General features: G+C 47.8%; 1 protein-coding gene across 1 annotated transcript; it reads right to left on the reverse strand.

Annotated features, from left to right (window-relative positions):
* Positions 1-742: 742 nt before the first annotated feature.
* On the reverse strand, positions 743-12,584 carry PROKR1 (prokineticin receptor 1). Its single transcript, XM_060027566.1, has 3 exons — positions 12,565-12,584; positions 9,757-10,401; positions 743-1,456 (listed from the first exon to the last, which is right to left on the reverse strand). Exons 2-3 carry the CDS (start codon positions 10,239-10,241, stop codon positions 760-762), a joined length of 1,182 nt encoding a protein of 393 aa, XP_059883549.1. The 5' UTR covers positions 10,242-10,401; positions 12,565-12,584; the 3' UTR covers positions 743-759.
* Between the last annotated feature and the right edge of the window lie 6,567 nt (positions 12,585-19,151).

Below are 19,151 nucleotides of genomic sequence, written 5' to 3' on the forward strand. Positions count from 1 at the left end.
CCCCACCAAGAGGCTTCACCCAGGCCCACACAGGTGATGGAGCCAAGGCTGGATCAGATATTCTGATCCCAAATTTCCAAATTCAAAATTCAAAACACCAAACAAAGGAGGTGGATTAGAAAGAGGGACGAGCCCTCAGTAAGCCTGTAGAGTCACTGAATCTCATTGTTGGGTCCCCCCCACCAACCATTTGTATGTTCTTTTCTTTCCTGGGTGCCCAGGGTGAGAATCAGGACCAAGGATGAGAAGAGAAAGTTGCAGGAAGAGCCAGAAGCCTGCTTTGCATTCTTGCCCCAGCCCTGCAAATGTCAGGAGTGAACTCAAGCCTAGGAACAATCCCAGAGATGGGCTACATCAGTGTCTGATGAGTAACTTAGATGGTCCAGAGAGACCCTCACCCTACAGACACATGTACCACAGTCTTCGATGCCTACTTAGGCTCCCTTCTGGAAACCCCATTATTCCAGGCTATCTCCCAACATTTTTCGTGGTTTTATCGTTACTTCTTTTTGCCTATTAAATATCGTCAACATATATAGGTTTCACCAGTGCCTACTCTTTGCACAAACTAGATGTTCAATGAATGTCAGCCACTGGTGATGGTGTCTAATCACACCCGTTTTAGAGATTCTGAGCTCCCTGAACACAACGTTGACATATTTGTCCATTTGCTTTGCTCTATGCAACACACCAAGTGTTCTTGGTTGATAGCGTGTACCTAAGCACACTGCTCAGGGTCCCAAAGGTCCTGTCCTGGGGTTATTTCAGTATGATGCAGTCCACCTCTTCAGTGGCAGGCATCCCCGTGGTTTTGAGGTCAAGGTCCCCACTGGACTTACTCCCGCTGTAAGAAGCCTTCCAGTGGAGCAGCATGATCTTCTTGAAGTACTTGATGGTGTTGTTCTTGACAGTCACGAAGCACACGGTGTTGACCATGCTGTTGCTCATGGCGATGCACTCAACCACATAGAAGGCCGTGAGGTAGTGCTTCTCCTTCACAAACACGGTGGGGAAGAAGTCACGCACAATGGTAAAGCCGTAGAAGGGCGCCCAGCACAGCACGTAGGCGGTGAGGATGCACATGAGCACCAGGACCGTCTTCCGGCGGCAGCGCAGCCGCTTCCGGATCTGCTCAGTCTGGAAACCAGGGACAGCCTTGAACCAGAGTTCCCGGGAGATCCTGGCATAGCACAGGGTCATGGTGACCACCGGGCCCACGAACTCAATGCTGAAGATGAACAGGAAGTATGACTTGTAGTAGATCTGCTGGTCCACTGGCCAGATCTGGCCGCAGAAGATCTTCTCCTGGCTCTTGACAACGAGGAGGACCGTTTCAGTGGTGAAGTAGGCTGACGGTATGGCAATGAGGATGGACACCATCCACACCAAGGCAATCAAGCCAGTGGCTGTTTGATACTTCATGCGGGGTCTCAGCGGGTGGACAATGGCCAGATATCTAGGACAAGGACACAAATGGGATCAACCACTGTGGTAAGGAAGTGCTGGAGGATGATGTTATTTTGGCAACATTGAGTCACAAATGGTAGGTGTGGAGGGAAAGAACAGTGTTATGTGGGCTTCCAGGAAAGGCAGACTTGAATGCCAGCTCCAGCTACACCTCTTACTAGCTGTGCAACCTCAGGCAAGTTTTTATTTATTTTTTAATTGAAGTATAGTTGATTTACAATGTTGTGTTAATTTCTGCTGCACAGCAAAGTGATTCAGTTTTATATATATATATTCTTTTTCATATTCTTTACATTATGGTTTATTCCAGGATATTGAATATAGCTCCCTATGGTATACAGTAGGACCTTGTTGTTTATCCATTCTATATGTAAAAGCTTCCATCTGCTAACCCCAAACTCCCAATCCATCCTTTCCACACCCCGCCACCCACCCCTTGGCAAACACAAGTCTGTTGTCGATATCAGTGAGTCTCTTCTGTTTCTGTTTCATAGATAAGCTCATTTGTGTCATATTTTAGATTCTACATATAAGTGATATCATATGGTATTTGTCTTTCTCTTACATAGTCACTTACTATGATAATCTCTAGGTCCATCCATGTTGCTGCAAATGGCATTATTTCATTTTTTTATGGCTGAGTAATATTCCATTGTGTATATATACCACATCTTCTTTATCCATTCATCTGTCAATGGACATTTAGGTTGTTTCCATGTCTTGGCTATTGTGAATAGTGCTGCTGTGAACATAGGGGTGCATGTATCTTTTTGAATTAGAGTTTTGTCTGGATATATGCCCAGGACAGGCAAGTTATGTTTAATCTCTCTGAATCTCAATTTCCTTATCTGCAAAAGTTTTTGTGTTTGTTTGTTTTTAAAGATTAAATGTGCCAATATAGACACAATATTTCTGGCACAGTTTAAAACACGGTATATACTCAATAAATGGTAACTATTATTATTAAATGTAGTAATAACATCTCCTATCGGTTTCTAGCCTGGCACTGTTCCCAGGTCCTTCCTGTTTTCAGGGCCATTCATCCTAATTACCGCACAGCTTAGAGCTAAAAGGACCTGATAATTCCAGAGTTGTTGGGAGGATTTGCCCTCTCTGATAGAAAAGCTTTGCCTTCATTCCACATTTTTAAAAACATTGCTCTGCATGCAAAGTTGGAGGAAAAGCATGTGACCATTTATCTTATTTTTCAGGTTGAAAAATGGAGCTTAGTGAGAGATGAGTGACTTTCTCAAGGTCAAATACCACAGGACTCTCGATAGAAAACATTTAACCCTATCTCACATGGTTGATGTGAAAATCAATTGAGAATATACACGAACTTGTTTTTTGAACCACAAAGCAACAGACAGTAAAAGATATTGCATTTGTTCTTTCCCTTAAAACCACACTGCTGTTACCACAGTTGTCCAGAAAACAAGAGAGAGCATTTTCCGGGGGATGTGAGTCATTCGTGCAGTATGAAAGCCTCCTTCCCAGAGAGAGTGCACATACTTAGACAGAGAGCTCTGGTTTCCTGGAAGACGTTCTGTGTGTGGCAGGGGGAGGAAGCAGGAGAAGGAGAAAGATGGCAAGTGAAGTGGGAGGGAATGACTAATCAACGCTGGAAATAAACACATCCTCACGTGTCCACAGCTCATCCCTGGGAAAGCCAAGGGCAACCGTGACGGAGGCCCGAAGGAAAGCCAAACAATTCTGTTCCCTTTGCAGCCGATCCCTTTGAGGTCATCTTACTTGGGATTTTGACTGGAAGAGGAGGGTCATTCTTTTTTTTTTTTTTTTTTTTTGTCATATTCCTGCTGTTTCTGTCCTTCCCACAACACAGACAGCCAACCCCATTGAGTGTCATATGGAGAGTTCAGTGGCACAAGACTTCTGCTGTCTTGTAGCTACCAGCTGTTAGATGAAGTTGGATGGGTTGGGTCCACCCTCTGGTCGCCCATCTGGCTGCTTTTCATGCTCCGCCACCAGCAACAATCCCTGGCACTCGCCAGTCTCCCAGGGTGGATGCTGAGGGTGAAATGGGAATGTCTGCAGGGTGTTGGCAATGCTTTTGTCCGTGCACATGAAGACCACGCCACTCTTGCTGTATGGAGGGCACCAAAGCTGCTCTGAACCATAACGAAAACTAAGAGTTTAGAGCTTTTGTTCTCACCAGCTCTCTCCCTCTCTATCTACCCCACCGTGTTCTGTTAATTACTCTCTCAAAGAATATTTCTGTATTCATAACTGCTTGCTATATGAACGTTCACTCTATGATTCTATTCCTTCTTTTCCCACTAGTAATTTCCCAAGTCTTTATGATATTTTCAAACTCAGAGTGTTTTTCCAATGAACACGTAGGGGAGGATGCTGATCTAGAAGACCAAGAATCTACTCCCAGCTTTGCCACAAACTTGCTATGCGAATTTTTCATTTCTTAGCCCTGAGGACTCAATTTCCTCATCTGTGACATGGGAATATCAAGTGCCTTACCAGGCTCACAGAGATACTGTGAAGCTCCACTGAGACACTGCACATAAACAATAGGTTATTAATGTACAAGAAGAAACTCTTAGTATCCTAAAATGTATTTTTAGAGCTATTCTGTATAGCAAGCAATTTTCTTTCACCTATTACTGGCAAATCCTGCATTTGCAAGTTCTATGCTACTTTCTATTTTATTGGACCTATTTTATTGGATTTACTAATCTTCACATCAAAATTAATCTGTGATTGCCCATCAGATAGTTAGCTCATCCTGACATCACCCCACCTCCATCCCCAAAGTTAGCACCAGATGCTGTGCAAGAGGTCTTCCAAATACATTAACCAATAGGCAAATTGCAGAAAACGGTTTCAAGGATTGCCACCAGCCTTGGGTATGCTAGGCTCAGAACTCCATTATTAGTAATAGTTGCTTGACTTTGTAAAGCAACTTAGAATTTACAGAGCGTTTTCAAATCCACATTCTCATTAGATGACCCCAACTCATTTGAATAGGTAAGGGAGCAAAGATGCCCACCTTACAGAAGAGCAAACTGAGGTCTGAAGAAGTTAAATAACGTGTCAAAAGCCACGCAGCTAGTAATCGACATAACCATGACGCAGACCCATCCGGATCTTGCTCCAAATCCAGTGGGCTTGCCAATATGCCAATTGTTCCTTCCTTTTCAAACCAGAGCAAGCAATATCCCTTCCTCCTGCCCTTCTGGCATCCTGGCAGCCCCTCCGTTCTTTTCATCATAGTCAGTTTCAACCTATTGACGTTCCAAAAAGGAGTCAGGCGATTGGCAACTACTTTCCTTAGGAGTATGCACTTGGCATTGTAGCGTGTCTACCACTACAGTGGTTCAGGTCCAGATCCACTTTAAGAGTCAGCATTTCCCAGAGAACAAAGAATGAAGGCTGCTGGACAAAGAAATGTCCAGCCACTAACTGCGTGATGTCAGTGGGCTGGGTGATTAAGCAAAGAGCATTTGAGCCCCCTCTCTGCCCCAGGACTCAGCCCCAGTTCCAATCACGGAAGTGGCGGTCACAGTAGCTACTAGGCGGCTCATGGGATGGGTAGCAAATGTACAAGCTGTTTTTTGGGCCAACCAGCCCCAACCAATAAGCTCACCAGGAAGCATGAGGGCTTCCTAAGGCTGAGTGCTGTCCTTCATGCCTTAGCTGCCTCATCCAGACAGTACAAGAGAGCTGCCAACAGGCAGGCAGACTGGCCAGCTTCCCCTGGATTCCTCATAAAAAAAAGGAGGGACCCCAGTGCCCCACGTGCCTGAGATCCAAAAGATATACCCCGAGGGCAGTGCAGGTGTCTCCACATCAAAGAAGAAACCCAGACCTGAGGGGACAGAGTCCTCTGAGGATCTTTTGCAGTTCCCTGCTACCCTCAGGTCTGACTCCCTGTGCCTAGATTTTGTGATGTTCTAGAACAGGACCCTATTCTTTCTGATCTCTACTCTTTTACATTCCTTGCCCTGTCCCCCGTCCCCGCCCCCGCTCCCCGGACCTCACTCTCACCTCAAGCACTCTCACCTCTCGGCTTTTGCAAACACAGTTCTACCTACCCTCTTGGCAATCCTTTCTTCTCCTTGCTGATCGTCATTTGTTGAAAGCCAGTGAAAAGTCTGTCTCCTGCATGAAGCCTCCTCTGATTATTCTGTTACGCCACAATCTCCCCCTTCTCTAAATTTCATTTCAAACTGACCCTTTACTTATCCCCTAACTTTCCTGTGTTAGTTCTCACCCCTCCCTCCGCACTCTGGATGGTAAGCTTCCCAAGAGCAGGGATCATGCCTTACTTATTTTTTTTTTTTTTTGCGGTACGTGGGCCTCTCACTGCTGTGGCCTCTCCCGTTGCGGAGCACAGGCTCCGGACGCGCAGGCTCAGCAGCCATGGCTCACAGGCCCAGCCGCTCCGCAGCATGTGGGATCCTCCCAGACCGGGGCACGAACCCATGTCGCTTGCATCGGCAGGCGGACTCTCAACCACTGTGCCACCAGGGAAGCCCCATGCCTTACTTCTTTTATAACCTTTTGCTGTCTGTGAATTCTGGGCACCTAGGATCTTAGTAAAACTTCACCTTCGGCAAGTACCTAGCACTGGATGAACAGAAATGTCATAAGCCATGGTGACAGTTCTCAAAAAGATTGCAACCGTTTTTGGAAAACAGGACATCAATGTGTTTACCCAGCATGAGATGGGCAGGCAGTCTGGCGCTCGATAATAAAATGGTGGAAAAGCAGATGAAAAGATTCCAGCCATATTTTGTATACAGTGGCGTCGTTAGAGGTCTTCTGAGCAGGAGAGGGGGGTGTGTATGAGGCAGAAGATTAATTTGGCTGCAGTCTTGCTTTCTTTCCCTGGGCCATGGGACCCTTCTTGCTATTCCTAGAACCCTCAGGTTTGCTCCAGTCTCGAAGCCTTTGCACTTAGAATTCTCTTTGTCTGGAATGCTCTTTCCCAGTCTTTACAAGGCCAGTTTTTTTTCCCCCATCATTCAGAGGTCTGTTCAAATATCTTCTCAGAGACACTTTTCCTGATTCCCACTTAGAGCGTCTCCCACCCTTGGTCACTCTCCGTGTTTGCTTGCGTGTTTGTTTGTTTTATTGAAGAAGAGTTAATTTACAATTCTGTATTAGTTTCAGGTGTACAGCAAAGTGATTCAGTTATACATATATGTATTTGTTTTTCGGATTCTTTTCCATTATAGGTTATGTTTATTTGTTTTTGCTCAGAGTATTTCTCATGCTCTGAAATTACCTTCCTTGGTTGCTTGCCTGACTGTTCTCTCTCCATCAAGCTCCATCAGCACAAGGAGTTTTTTTGCTTATTCACCATCGTATCACCAGTGCTTGAAATAGTATTTGTAACTTTGTAGTCGCTCTATAAAAATGCATTGTGTGTTGGGGCTTCCCTGGTGGCGCAGTGGTTGAGAGTCCACCTGCCGACACAGGGGATGTGGGTTCGTGCCCTGGTCCGGGAAAATCCCACATGCCGCGGAGCGGCTGGGCCTGTGAGCCATGGCCGCTGAGCCTGCGCGTCCGGAGCCTGTGCTCCACAATGGGAGAGGCCACAGCAGTGAGAGGCCCGCGTACAGAAAAAAAAAAAAAAAAAAAAAAAAAATGCATTGTGTGAATGAATGAATGCTTAGGATGGATTGTGAGGGAGTAAGGTTGGCAGAGGGGCGGAGCTGAGAGACACTGGCCGCAAGAAGACCAAGAGGAGACTGATAATTCAGCTCTGGGTGAGCAGTGGGGAGGTTGGGCCGGGTGTGGGAGGGGATTGTCAGGGCCTGGGAATTAAGTGAATGCTGGAGAAAGGGAGAGAGCAGCCAGGACAGAGGGAACTTTTGAGCTTAGATGCCTGGGAGAACCATAGAACCAATAGTAGAAACAGAGAACGGGTGGGAGATAAATAGTTCTGTTCTACTATATCTTGAGAGCTGTGTTTCTTAGAAACTTTGTATCATTATTTCTTTAATCACATCACAAAAACAATCACTGTCATGAAAGCAAAGAGGTTAGCCAATCGGAAATAGTCATTAGTTTATCTGGTTTTGTTGTTGTTGTTCCTTTAAGGGTTCATTTAAAAGCATAACATCTGCCGTTTATTAAGTGCTTACTCTGTTTTAAGCATTGTTCTAAACAATTCCATGTATTATTTCATTTCATCCTCAAAGCAACCCAATACATTAGGTTTTCTAATTATTCCCATTTTATACATGAGAAAATTGAGGCAGAGAAGGGTCAACTAACACACATAAGGCCCTGCAGCTAATAAGTGGGGCAGTAGGAATTTAAACCCAGGCAGACTAACTGCTCACACTTTTCCTACAGAAATTTCATTAAACAAAAATAAAGATTTTTTATAACTGTGGCCATATTTTTTATATCAAGACAAAAATTAGTTGCCTAAAACTAACAAAGTCAAACCCAGTGTCTGGGGTCAAGTTTCCAATCACAGCCCCACCCTAACCATAGCCGATGCAAAGCACGTTCCCGATTAACATACCCACCGTAAGAGAAATGCCTGCAATATTTCAGACAAGCTGAGTTTCATATGAAAGGCGAATATGAGTTTGAAAGAGTTCAGTGGATGGAGGTGGATTGATTGACATAGATATTACCTCTTACACGTTCAGAATAGCCCAATGCCCTGATTTTGTCCTGGCTCCCATTCCCCTTGAAGCCATTTCTTCCTGCAGTGTTACCTCTTTCTACGAGTAGCCCCCCTCCATGGTAAAATGGGTCTCACCCAGGGAGCAGGGGCCCACCCCACAGCAGGCACCTACCCACCCCACTTTCAGTGGCTGAGAGCACCTTCTGTGAAAAACTGTCTTGCCAGAGTGAAACTTCAGGAAATTACCCCATATGTTTTGTCCTGTTCATGTGATAAGAGGGATGGTGGCACTTTCAGAAAAGTTTAGAGACAAGGTCCTCGGAGATCTTCCTCGACAGCTGTGAAGGGAACTTGGGGGGCAGATACTCTGCTTGCCTGTCCCTCCTGTTCCTTCTACAGATTCACCCAGGGTCCGCTGCTGGGTGGACAGAACACCATGGGGGCTTCGTGACTCATGTGGAAGAGCTTGGCCAAGCCTTGCGCAGGGATGACACCTCTGGACACCTTCTATGGGTGACAAACCGAGGGCTATTTCATGTGCTAATTCCAATATCCTCCTAGGTTTTAAGGCCAGGCTCCTTTTCAACCCTCTGCCCTTGGGAGTGGTCTATGTCTAGGTATTCTACCCCTGGTCATCCCACTGATGGCTTCAGAAATCGGGCTCTATTTGCTGTGTTCCTCCCGGGAACACTGTCCTGGGGTGTCCTGATTGAGGGGGGAGGGAGCTGAACGCCACCAGAGCCCTGAGGCCATGGGACACGGAGACCATCTGTGCTTCAGGTTCTCTGGGTTAAGAGAGAGAGACGGGCTGTGCAGATCCAAGTACACAGAGGCCCGATTAGACCCTCAGGGTAACTGTCTCTGGACTGCAACAAGGTGTTTTGTAACAAGAGTCCAACTTTGGGCACAGAAGCCTGCAAAATTGTTCCAAGGGAACAAAAACTACTCTGGCCCATTAGCACAGGAGATTATACTAAATGAAAAGCCTAAAGATAACATAGGAAAGATTTGCATGGGCTGCTCTTACTGATTCTATTTTTCATCACTAGAAACAGCTCTTGCGTACTGTTGTACACTAATGTACGAAAAGCAACCGGCTGATTACTGCAACAACCAAAACAGAGTAAGTAAGCATAGGTCTCCTTTTTGTTTTGTTTTGTTTTGTTTGTTTCTTAGAACAAATCCCTCAACGTTATTTAAAATCAACCGGTGTTAACATTGTTAATCAACTATACCCAATATAAAATAAAATTTTAAAAAATCATCATAACAATAAAAAAATCAACTGGTGTTTGTAGGGGCATCAGTAGAGGATGTCTTGATGAGATAGAAACCTCCCTCAAGATTTCCAAGTTGACTCAAGAGGTAACTGCCTGAAACTTAAACTTGTCCCTCCGCACCTCCTGGGAGCCGCCTACCTCTAGACCTCTGACAGATACAACATCTAGGAGCATGTCCATAACAGAGGGATCAAAAGCCTTCCTGCTGCCCAGCTCTAGGGGGCTCCACTACCTCCTGCCTGCTTACCACTGGAAAACTAGAACTCTTTTCCCTGTTCAATAAATGGGTCACCTTTGGGCCCCCATGCATCCACAGCTCTGGGGAATACAGATACCTCTCATCAATCACAACTGCCCCTTCCTTCATTGTCCCCACCCCTCACTCACCTGTCGATGGCGATGGCCAGCAGGGCGTTGGTGGAGACGTAGAGAGAGACGGTGCGCAGGTAGTTGACCGAGGCGCACAGCACGTGGCCGTGCTCCCAGGAGAGCTGGCGTACCACGTAGTAGTCCATCTCGAAGGGGCAGCAGACGACGGCCACCAAGAAATCAGAGATGGCCAGGTTGGCGATGAGCAGATTGGTGAGGTTGCGCAGCTTCTTGTAGCGGGCCAGGGCCGCGATGAAGATGAAGTTGCCAATACCACAAACCAGCATGATGCCCACCAGCGCCATGCCAATGACAATTTTGGCAGCAAAGAAGGTCCGGGAATTGGTCACATCCTCATCTTCGTCCAAGGGCATATCATAGTCGCCATAGCTGAAGTTGAATGGGAAGAAAGCAGCTTGGGTTCCGTGGGGGTCAAGCAGAGAAAAATAGTTGGTTGAGGTGTTTGTGGCATTCTCATCCATGACCCCCATGTCGACCTCCATCTGGCCAGGTGAAGCCTTGAGCAACACTCCTGGGAATTCCTCTGGGGAGATGTCGTTAGGCTGAGGTCTCCCCTTTCTGCTGGTACTCAGCTTTCCCTTAATGAGTCAGATTGTCCCTGCAGGCGTCCTTGGGGTCCAGTATCCAAGCTCCATCCTAAGCCTTGGAAAGACATACAAACAATTGGCTACATATGTAAGTGAACCTGGCTAAATTTAAAACCATTCTATAAACTAAGCTGACCCATTAGCCACCTGCCCAGAGTGAACAGGTGATGGAGTGGAAATAAAGGAACCAGGGAAAGAAAACAAAGGAATCAAAACCACATACCCACTCATTCAGGGAAGGTTAGATTGCTACAGAGACAAACAAGCGCTAACTCAGTTTATTTCCGTTTCACTGAAGATTCTGAATGTTGCACTTTTTCTCAGGGACCAAAGTTAGGAGTGTGGGAGGCTGAAGAGAACCAAAGTGACCTGCTCCAAACCCCATTCCTTGTCCTGACAGCCTGAACTTTGTCCTTGTGGAATTGTCCCATTCTGTAGCTTAAAAAATTATTCTGGGGCTTCCCTGGTGGCGCAGTGGTTGAGAGTCCACCTGCCGATGCAGGGGACACGGGTTCGTGCCCTGGTCCGGGAGGATCCCACATGCCGCAGAGCGGCTGGGCCCGTGAGCCATGGCCGCAGAGCCTGCGCGTCCGGAGCCTGTGCTCCACAACGGGAGAGGCCACAACAGTGAGGGGCCCACGTACCGAAAAAAAAAAAATTCTGAATTCCACTGAAGAGGCAAGACTTTGAGACAGGCCTGACTGCTCTCCAAGCCTCTTTCCTTCTGGCAAAACACTGCTTTAAAATCAGAGCCTATGTAGCAGCCACCTTCCCCTCTCCTCACTAGGTTTCCTGTTCCTACTTCCAAGTCTGATGTGAGCCTAGAAGCCAGGCACAGCATTTACCAAGGCCTGTCCCCACACAGAGGCTGCAAGAGTTAAGTCCCAGCCTAATCACTGAGTGGCTTAGAAAGGGGACTCTGGAACAAAATCCTTCCTTGGCTGGTTGTGTGTCCTGAGATAAATAGCTTGAGCTCTCAGAGTTTCAACATCCTCCAGGCAAGAGATCAGTGATGTCTGTAAAGCATGGAGGTCCCTGGAGAGGGAGGGTGTTACATCCTAGGACTGCAAGGAATTACTAGTGAGGACCCAGGCCTCCTCGGTCAGCTTCGAGGAAGAGGAGGGCCCTCCTGACCCAGATGATGGGGCTGGGGTACCAGGAGGGGGTTGTCAGCTGCACCGGTGGGGATGCAGAACCAAGAGGGAGCCAGAATCCCCATGTCCCCTTCCCTCTCCCTGCAGATCCAGTCCCTCCCGGAGCCTGCAAACATCAGGCCAGGTTGCTCGGATGTAAGAAGAGGGCTGGGGTCTGGAGAGCTCCACAGAGGGCAGGAAATTCAGAGAGGGAGGGGAAGTGTGGAAGCCTGAGGTTCCTGGGAAAGGGGGACACAAGAAAGACTCCTAGGACCCTCAGGAGAGCATGCTGCCCACATCCCTTAAAGGTGACATGTCTGGAGCCTGCCTTTGGGGGTAGAACTAAAGTCCCTCTGCACAGGGAGGCCCAGCCGCAGTCCCCCTTCTTTCCCCCAACACTTCCCCTCCATTTTTCGCAGATTTTTTTCCTTCTCTGAGCATCGGTCCTGCCCCTCTCAGGCCCTGCCCTTTGCTGCTATCGTGTGTGAAGCAGAACCCAAATCGGAAAGGTCAGAGAGGGCCAGGCTTGCCATCCAGGCAGGAAGGATGCAGTCCGCCGCGTGGGACAGTCCTCACCCCTCACAGGCCCTGTGGGTCTCCAAGGCGCGCCACCTCTGGAGAGGGACCCTGCAAGCTCGCTACCTGGAAGACTCAAAGTCATGTTTTAAAAACAAAGAGCATAAAAACTTCTTGGGGAGAACGGGTGTTAGGAGATTTGGGATTTGGGGAGAAATTGTCCAGCGATCTCTTTTTCTCCTTCATTCTCACCTCCCCAGAAGGAACCCCATTGTCACCCGGTGTCCTCTGGAGCCCCTGCGTTTAGGGATTGCCCCCTGGCCAGACCTTCCCATCTCTGGAAGCATCTCTTTGCAGCCTCTGCTGATAAGCCTGCTCCCAACTTAGTCCTCGGAGCCTCAGAGGCTACGCCTAAGGACAGAAGGAGGGGACAGACCGGGTCCCCTGCAGAAATGAGCACGAGTGCGAGTCTCTTGAAAAGCCCCCTCCCCACTCAAAAGCCCCCGCGCCCTGGCGGCCGCTGCCGCGTGGAGTCCTAGGAGCATCGCCCCGGAGGGCGCGCTCCGTACCTGCGGCATCCCGGCGCCGGGCGGACAAGGTTCTGAGCTCTTTATTCCGGGTCCGGGGACACGAGCCGCTTCTCCCAGAGGCCCATAGGAAGAGCACGGGTCCCCTCTCTCCCTCCTCTGCTCGGGGATCTTTCCCGGCTGGGCTCTGCGGGAGTTGCGCTCTCGCCGCCGCAGATCAGAGGACCGCGGCTCCTCGGCGTGGCCACCAACGCCCCCCGCCCCCCTCGCTGTCCCCGCCCGGGTGACCGTGGGGCGCCCAGGGCCGGGGTGCCCGGCTCGGGGAGGCGTGCTCCGTCGGGTCCGGGAGACACGAGAGGGAGGGGCTCCGGGCTCCAGGCAGGGGCACGTCGGGTCGCCCAGGCACGCGCGCGGCTGGGGACCCCGGGAGTCCCCCCGGGGCCGGAGTGTCGGGGACGCAGAAGCGGCAGCTCGAGGCGAGGACACGCCGGAGGGAGCGCGCGTTCCCTGGGCTCAGGCTCCGGAACGACCGCCTGGGGCGGGAACGAGGGCGGTGGAGCTCGGAGCCCGGCTCAGCGCGGACTCGGCACCCGAGGCTCCCATCCCGCAGGGCTGCGCCCACCCCGGGGCTCGGGACCGCTCGGCCGCTCACCTGGCCAGCCCCGGGGCCACCGCCAGAGTGGGCGGTCGGGCCCGATGAGCTGGCGAGATTTCAGAGAACCGGGAGGAGCCTCCCCTCCTGCCCACACCGCCCTCGCAGGAGACGCTGGGAGCGACCCAAAGGTAGTTCCCTCAGACGAGCCCAACTGGACGCCGGGGTCAGCTTCATTTCAGTCGCCTGACCTCTGTGTTAGAGGCTCTGAGAACCGCTTTCCGGAAAGCAAGGAAGCGGGGGGAGGGCAGCGGTGTGGATGCGGGAGAGAGAGGTGGCCTCCCACCCACCCAGGGATATCTGTTCAAAAGGCTAGGATGACCAGAGCTAACTTACAGAGCACAGATCTCCAAAAGTCTACAGATTTCTCAAGAACTAAAATATCAAATTAGCTTTTGATCCAGCAATTCCACTTCCCAAAAAACCCTGAAAGCCGGGACTCAGATGTACATCAATGTTCATAGCAGCATTGTTCACAACAGGCCAAAGGGGGGAAACAACCCAAATGTTCATCCACTGATAAATGGATTTTTTAAATGTGGTGTACGCATACATTAGACTATTTCTTATCCTTGAAAAAAGGAATGAAGTATAAAAGTGTTGACGAGGATGTGGAGAAATTGGGACCCTTGTGTGCTGTTGGTGGGAATGTAAAGTGATGCGGTCACAGTGGAAAACAATATGGCAGGTCCTCAAAAGTTAAAAAAAAAAAAAAAAAGAATTACCATATGATCCAGTTCTTTCACCTCTGGGTACATCCCCAAAATTATTGAAAGCAGTGTCTGAAAGAGATATTTGTACACCCATATTCATAGCAGCATTATTCACAACAGCCAAAAGGTAGAACCAACCCAAACGTCTATCAACAAATGAATGGATCAATAAAATGTAGTAGGTACATACAACGGAGTATTTTTCAGCCTTTAAAAGGATGGAAGTTCTGTCACATGATGGGATACGGATGAACCTTAAGGACATTATACTAAGTGAAACAAGCCAGTCGCAAAAAGACAAATACTGCCTAATTCCACTGATATGAGGTACCTAGATGCATCAAAATCATAGAGACCAAAAGTAGAAGAGCACTTGCCAAGGGCTGAGGGGATAAGGGAAGGGGAGCTCCTATGTAATGGGTACAGAGTTTTAATTTTGCAAGATGAAAAGAGGGTGATGGAGCGTGGGGATGGTTGCACGGCAATATGAATGGACCTAATTCACTTAACTGTACACTTAAAAATGGTTAAGATGGTAAATATTATATGTATTTTACCACAATAGAAAAAATGGGGGGAAAAAGAAATGAAGTCTTGATACATGCTACAATACGGGTGAACCTTGAAAACATCATATTAAATGAAAACATTCAGACACAACAGGATAAACGTATGACTCCACATATATGACGTACCTAGATTAGGCAGATTCATAGAGCCAGAAAATAGAATGAAGAAGAGGAATGGTGAGTTATTGTTTAATGGACACAGAATTTGTTTGGGTTGATGACAAAGTTCTGGAAAATGGATAGTGGTAATGGTTGCACAACATTGTGAAAACACTTAATGTCACTGAAGTGTACACTTAAAATTGTTTAAAAACAAAACAAAACAAACAGAAAACATAAGCCATGGGCTTCCCTGGTGGCGCAGTGGTTAAGAATCCACCTGCCAATGCAGGGGACACGGGTTCGAGTCCTGGTCTGGGAAGATCCCACATGCTGCAGAGCAACGATGCCTGTGCGCCATAACTACTGAGCCTGCACTCTAGAGCCCGTGAGCCACAACTGCTGAAGCCTGTGTGCCTAGAGTCTGTGCTCCGCAACAAGAGAAGCCACCACAATGAGAAGTCCGCACACCACAACACGCAGCAACGAAGACCCAATGTAGCCAAAATTAAATTAATTTATTAAAAAAAAAAAAAGCCATGGAAGAGCTCAGATCTCCTTAGTAAGGCATCAAAGTTTGGCCTCCAGTTGTCCACAATGGAAATGGGGCTGCCAGGGGTCTGGACTTTTACTCCTCTTTGCCACTATCAAACTTCAGGCAAGTCACAGAACTTTTCTGAGACTCCCTTTCCTCATTCACTAAATGAATGAGTTGAGCTTGCACTAGGAAACCACTGCCATGTTCCCGCTCTTCATACAGTATCCTCCCCTGGCCCATATCCCTCCGTGGACACCTTCTTCTGTTATTTCCACAAAACTCCTGTCTTTTGCAAAAATGTCCCAGCCTTTCACATTTCTGAGTCTCACGTCCCCTAGGACATGGAACACGATAGCAGTTAAAAGCATGGCAGATAGACTCAGCTATCTCCTTTCTACCTAGTACTGCACACAGGAGCTGTGTGACCTTGGACAGTGTGCTAACCAAAGTCTAGCTTTCCCACTTGTAAAATGGGTGACAGTAGCTCCTACTGCACAGGACTGTTGTGAGGACTGGATAAGACGAGGCAGGTAAAGTGCTTGGTGCAATGCAGGCCCCTGACAAATGCCACCAGTTACTCTCACTCTGTGATTCTTTCCATATATTGCTCCCTGAGGTCCTAACCAACCCTTGAGATCTTACTCATGTGTCATTTCTTCCAGGAAGCATTCCTTGATTCCCCCAAGGCTATTCAAACCTTTCCTTGACACTTGGTGCCTCTCTTTAAATGTATTTCTGTGTACCAATTTGCTTTCCATCTTGCACAGTTTCCTGAAGAAGAGGTATGTCTCATTCACTTTTGAATCCTGTTCTGTATTGTTTCTCAAACTTTCCTGATGATAAGAATCATCTGGCGTGCTAGTTAAACATATGGATTCCTTGATCCTGCCCCAAACTCAGGGAAGATATAAGATAGACACATGTTGACCTGTCATTCCATATAGCATGTCTTCCTATTTACTCAGAAAACCAAAAACAAAGCACAGAGTGCATTAGTTATCTATTTCTGCATTCCAAATTACCCCAAAACTTCAGAGCTGAAAGCAACAAACATGTATTACCTCACTGAGTTTCTGAGGGTCAGGAATCTGAGAGTGGCATAGCTGGGTGGTTCCAGGTTCAAGGTCTGTCGTGAGATTGATGTCAAATTGTCATCCAGGGCTGTACTCTCATCTGAATTCTCAGCTGGGGTGGGGTGGGGATCCACCTCCAAGTTCACTCACAAGGTTGTTGTCTAGTTTTCACTGGCTGTTGCTGGAGACTTCAGTTCCTTCTCATCATGTGGGGTTCTCTCTAGGCTGCCCGAGTGACCTCACTACGTGGCAGCTGACCTCCCCTCTTCTGCAATATGCTATTTGTCACACACTCACGCACACCCTGCCAGAGTGTGGGAGGGGACCACACAAGTGTGCGAATACCAAGAGGTGGATCATTGGGGACTGATATGGAGGCCATCTTGGAGGCTGGGTACAATGCAAAACTTAGAATTTTCCTATTTCCCCTTCAAAAACCCGGCAATGAATGGTTTTTGAAGCTAACAATAATGCTAGCCTCAATGAAGACATTTTTGACCTTCAGAGGAGTGAGGTACTGGGTGACTTGTGGAGTTGGAGTCATGAGGGCATAATTGGAAGAATTTATTGGCCAGGACCCCCATGGGGGAAATGGAAATATTAGAAGCAGATATAGTCGGGCAGGTTCTATGCACTGCAGCTCTTGGTGGGGACTCCTTTGAAGGGCTTAGTCCCTACATGTCAGTTTCTGCCAAAGGCTTCAGGGGAGCCTCCTCCATCTGTGAAGCAGACATCTATCTGGGGCCCAATTTTAATAATTCATCTCTGTGACAGAGTTAAACCTAGGCTTATGGCAAAATCTGTAAATAAAATTTTTTTAAAAAAAATAAGGAAAGAAGAAGGAAAGGAAATGAGTTTAAAATAATCTGGAACTCCAATGATGTAATTTCTTTTTCAAATGTGTAGCCCCAAAGACACAAATGACCTGGAAATTTTTTCTGTGGTTAGAGTCTCCTGCTGCAAGGGGCACATTCCTTGCTTCATCTCACCTACAAAGCAAGTCACAGTATCGGAGAGAATTTCACCTCAGGGAGCCGTCACCCAACAAAACCAAAAGAAAGAACTCATTTGGAAAGCACTGTTTTTAGAGCTTTTAGGTATCCCTCACCCCTAAATAATGTTCTTGAGCTACCTTGGATTTTTTTCCTTTCTTATTCCACTGGCAGGAATCATCCCAAAGGTGCTCTGAAATTTCATTTCTTCATCACATCATTCTATAATTATGTCCTTTGGTTTAGACATGAAAGTTTAACATCTTGGGGCTTTTTTCAGCCATGCAACTCCTGTGTTGCTCTAGTAAATACCACTTAGAAACCCAGCTCAAGGAGAGCCTTAGAGGTCCTTCAGTGAGCACTCTTATAGCGAGAAAAGAGCAAACAGATGCTCAAGAGGAAAGGCCTTTAGCCCAAAGGAACAGAGCAGCATGACTTCAGAGCTCAGACTGGAATCCAAGTCTCCTGAAATTTAGCTCAGCCCCGCCTCTCTGCTCAGCCACACCCACAGTGCACATTGCTACCTGTTTTCAATTTGCCCTTCTTTCCATGATCCTTGGCTCCAGGGTTCAGCCACAATTCCTCCTGTCTGACAAATTTTACTAAATCAGCTTATTTTCTGCTTTCATCAGATCTGTTCCCTGGGCACACTCTCTCATCCAGTGCCATGAAAAAAATCAAGAATTCCTGGAAGACACCCAGAGCTGGCTCAGAACTCATCCTGCCTCCTTTTTCAAAGAACTCCCCTGTACTCGAGCCAGCAATGCTTGATCGGCTTCCCAAAGCCCACTCAGCAGGTTGTTTGGACTGCTCTCTGCCATTCCTCTCCAGCTCCCCAAATCCCTCTGGAGGAGATGTGAAAGGAGATTCAGCGAGGCACAGAGACATGCTGTCATTCCTGATGGAAACCCAAACATGCCAAAGATGTCAAACCTCTTGTTAATTTCATTGGTTTGATGCCATCCTTGACAACTTCTTAATGGTCGACAATACTATTCCTATATTTATCTGGAGAAATAAACAGGTCATGGCTTATAAGAATGTTTTCTTTTTTAAAAAGAAGAGAAGAGGATATTTTACCTGTGAATATCAAAATATCATGAAGGCTCAAGAAGACAGCAGGTAATGAGTTTGAGCAGAAAGTGTGCTCACTGTTAAGATCTGGATACATCCCGGCATGAAGTCTAACTGTGGAATCATCAATCTGGAATATTTCACATGGGCACTGTAATGCAGCTGACACATGGTGTCTGCCTCAGATTCCAATCTTCCTAGCTAAGTCCCAGGTGAAAGGGCTATAGGCAGCAGGACTCTGGGAGACAAGACAAAACAGGGAGGGCTGTTTGGGGGCTCCTGGTACAGAGTGGCTAAGAAAGGCCTTTTCTCCTCGTTTAAGAAACATTGCCTGGGGCTTCCCTGGTGGCACAGTGGTTGAGAGTCCGCCTGCTGATGCAGGGGACACGGGTTCGTGCCCCGGTCCGGGAAGATCGTGCCCCAGTCCGGGAAGATCCCACATGCCGTGGAGCAGCTGGGCCCGTGAGCCATGGCCGCTGAGCCTGCGCATCCGGAGCCTGTGCTCCGCAACGGGAGAGGCCACACAGTGAGAGGCCCGCGTACCGCAGAAAAATTAAAAAAGAAAGAAACATTGCCTGGTTCTAATGCAATGAGGACCACATGGAATGCCACAGTGCCCTGGCACCTTGCAGCTCAGCTTCTGAAGATGAGATGGGTCCTTCCACTGACTTAATGAATTCTCAGAGGGAGTAGCACAGTCAGGCCCCCAAAAGTCTTTATGGAGGATGTGTTGGGACGTTGAGAAGAAGGTGCAAGGATTGTTCAAGAACTGGAATGATAACCACCACTGCCTCATGCCCCACCCCAGAGACTCCTAGAGATAAGGGGCTGGAATGTTCTGATTATGGAGGTGGTGGCAGAAGTGAGTTATAATCTTTATGTGGGCCCACTGTACCCACAGGCTAGGGAATCCTGGTGA

Source organism: Delphinus delphis, chromosome 12 (assembly GCF_949987515.2).
Source record: "Delphinus delphis chromosome 12, mDelDel1.2, whole genome shotgun sequence".
In the NCBI taxonomy this organism is placed as follows: Eukaryota; Metazoa; Chordata; class Mammalia; order Artiodactyla; family Delphinidae; genus Delphinus; species Delphinus delphis.

Excerpts from the sequence above, each read along its gene's own strand:
- PROKR1 (XM_060027566.1), bottom strand. The coding sequence starts at position 10,241 with ATGGAGGTCGACATGGGGGTCATGGATGAGAATGCCACAAACACCTCA. Across the intron at positions 1,457-9,756 it reads CTGGCCATCGCCATCGACAG|ATATCTGGCCATTGTCCACC; the intron begins GTGAGTGAGGGG and ends TCCTTGTCCTAG.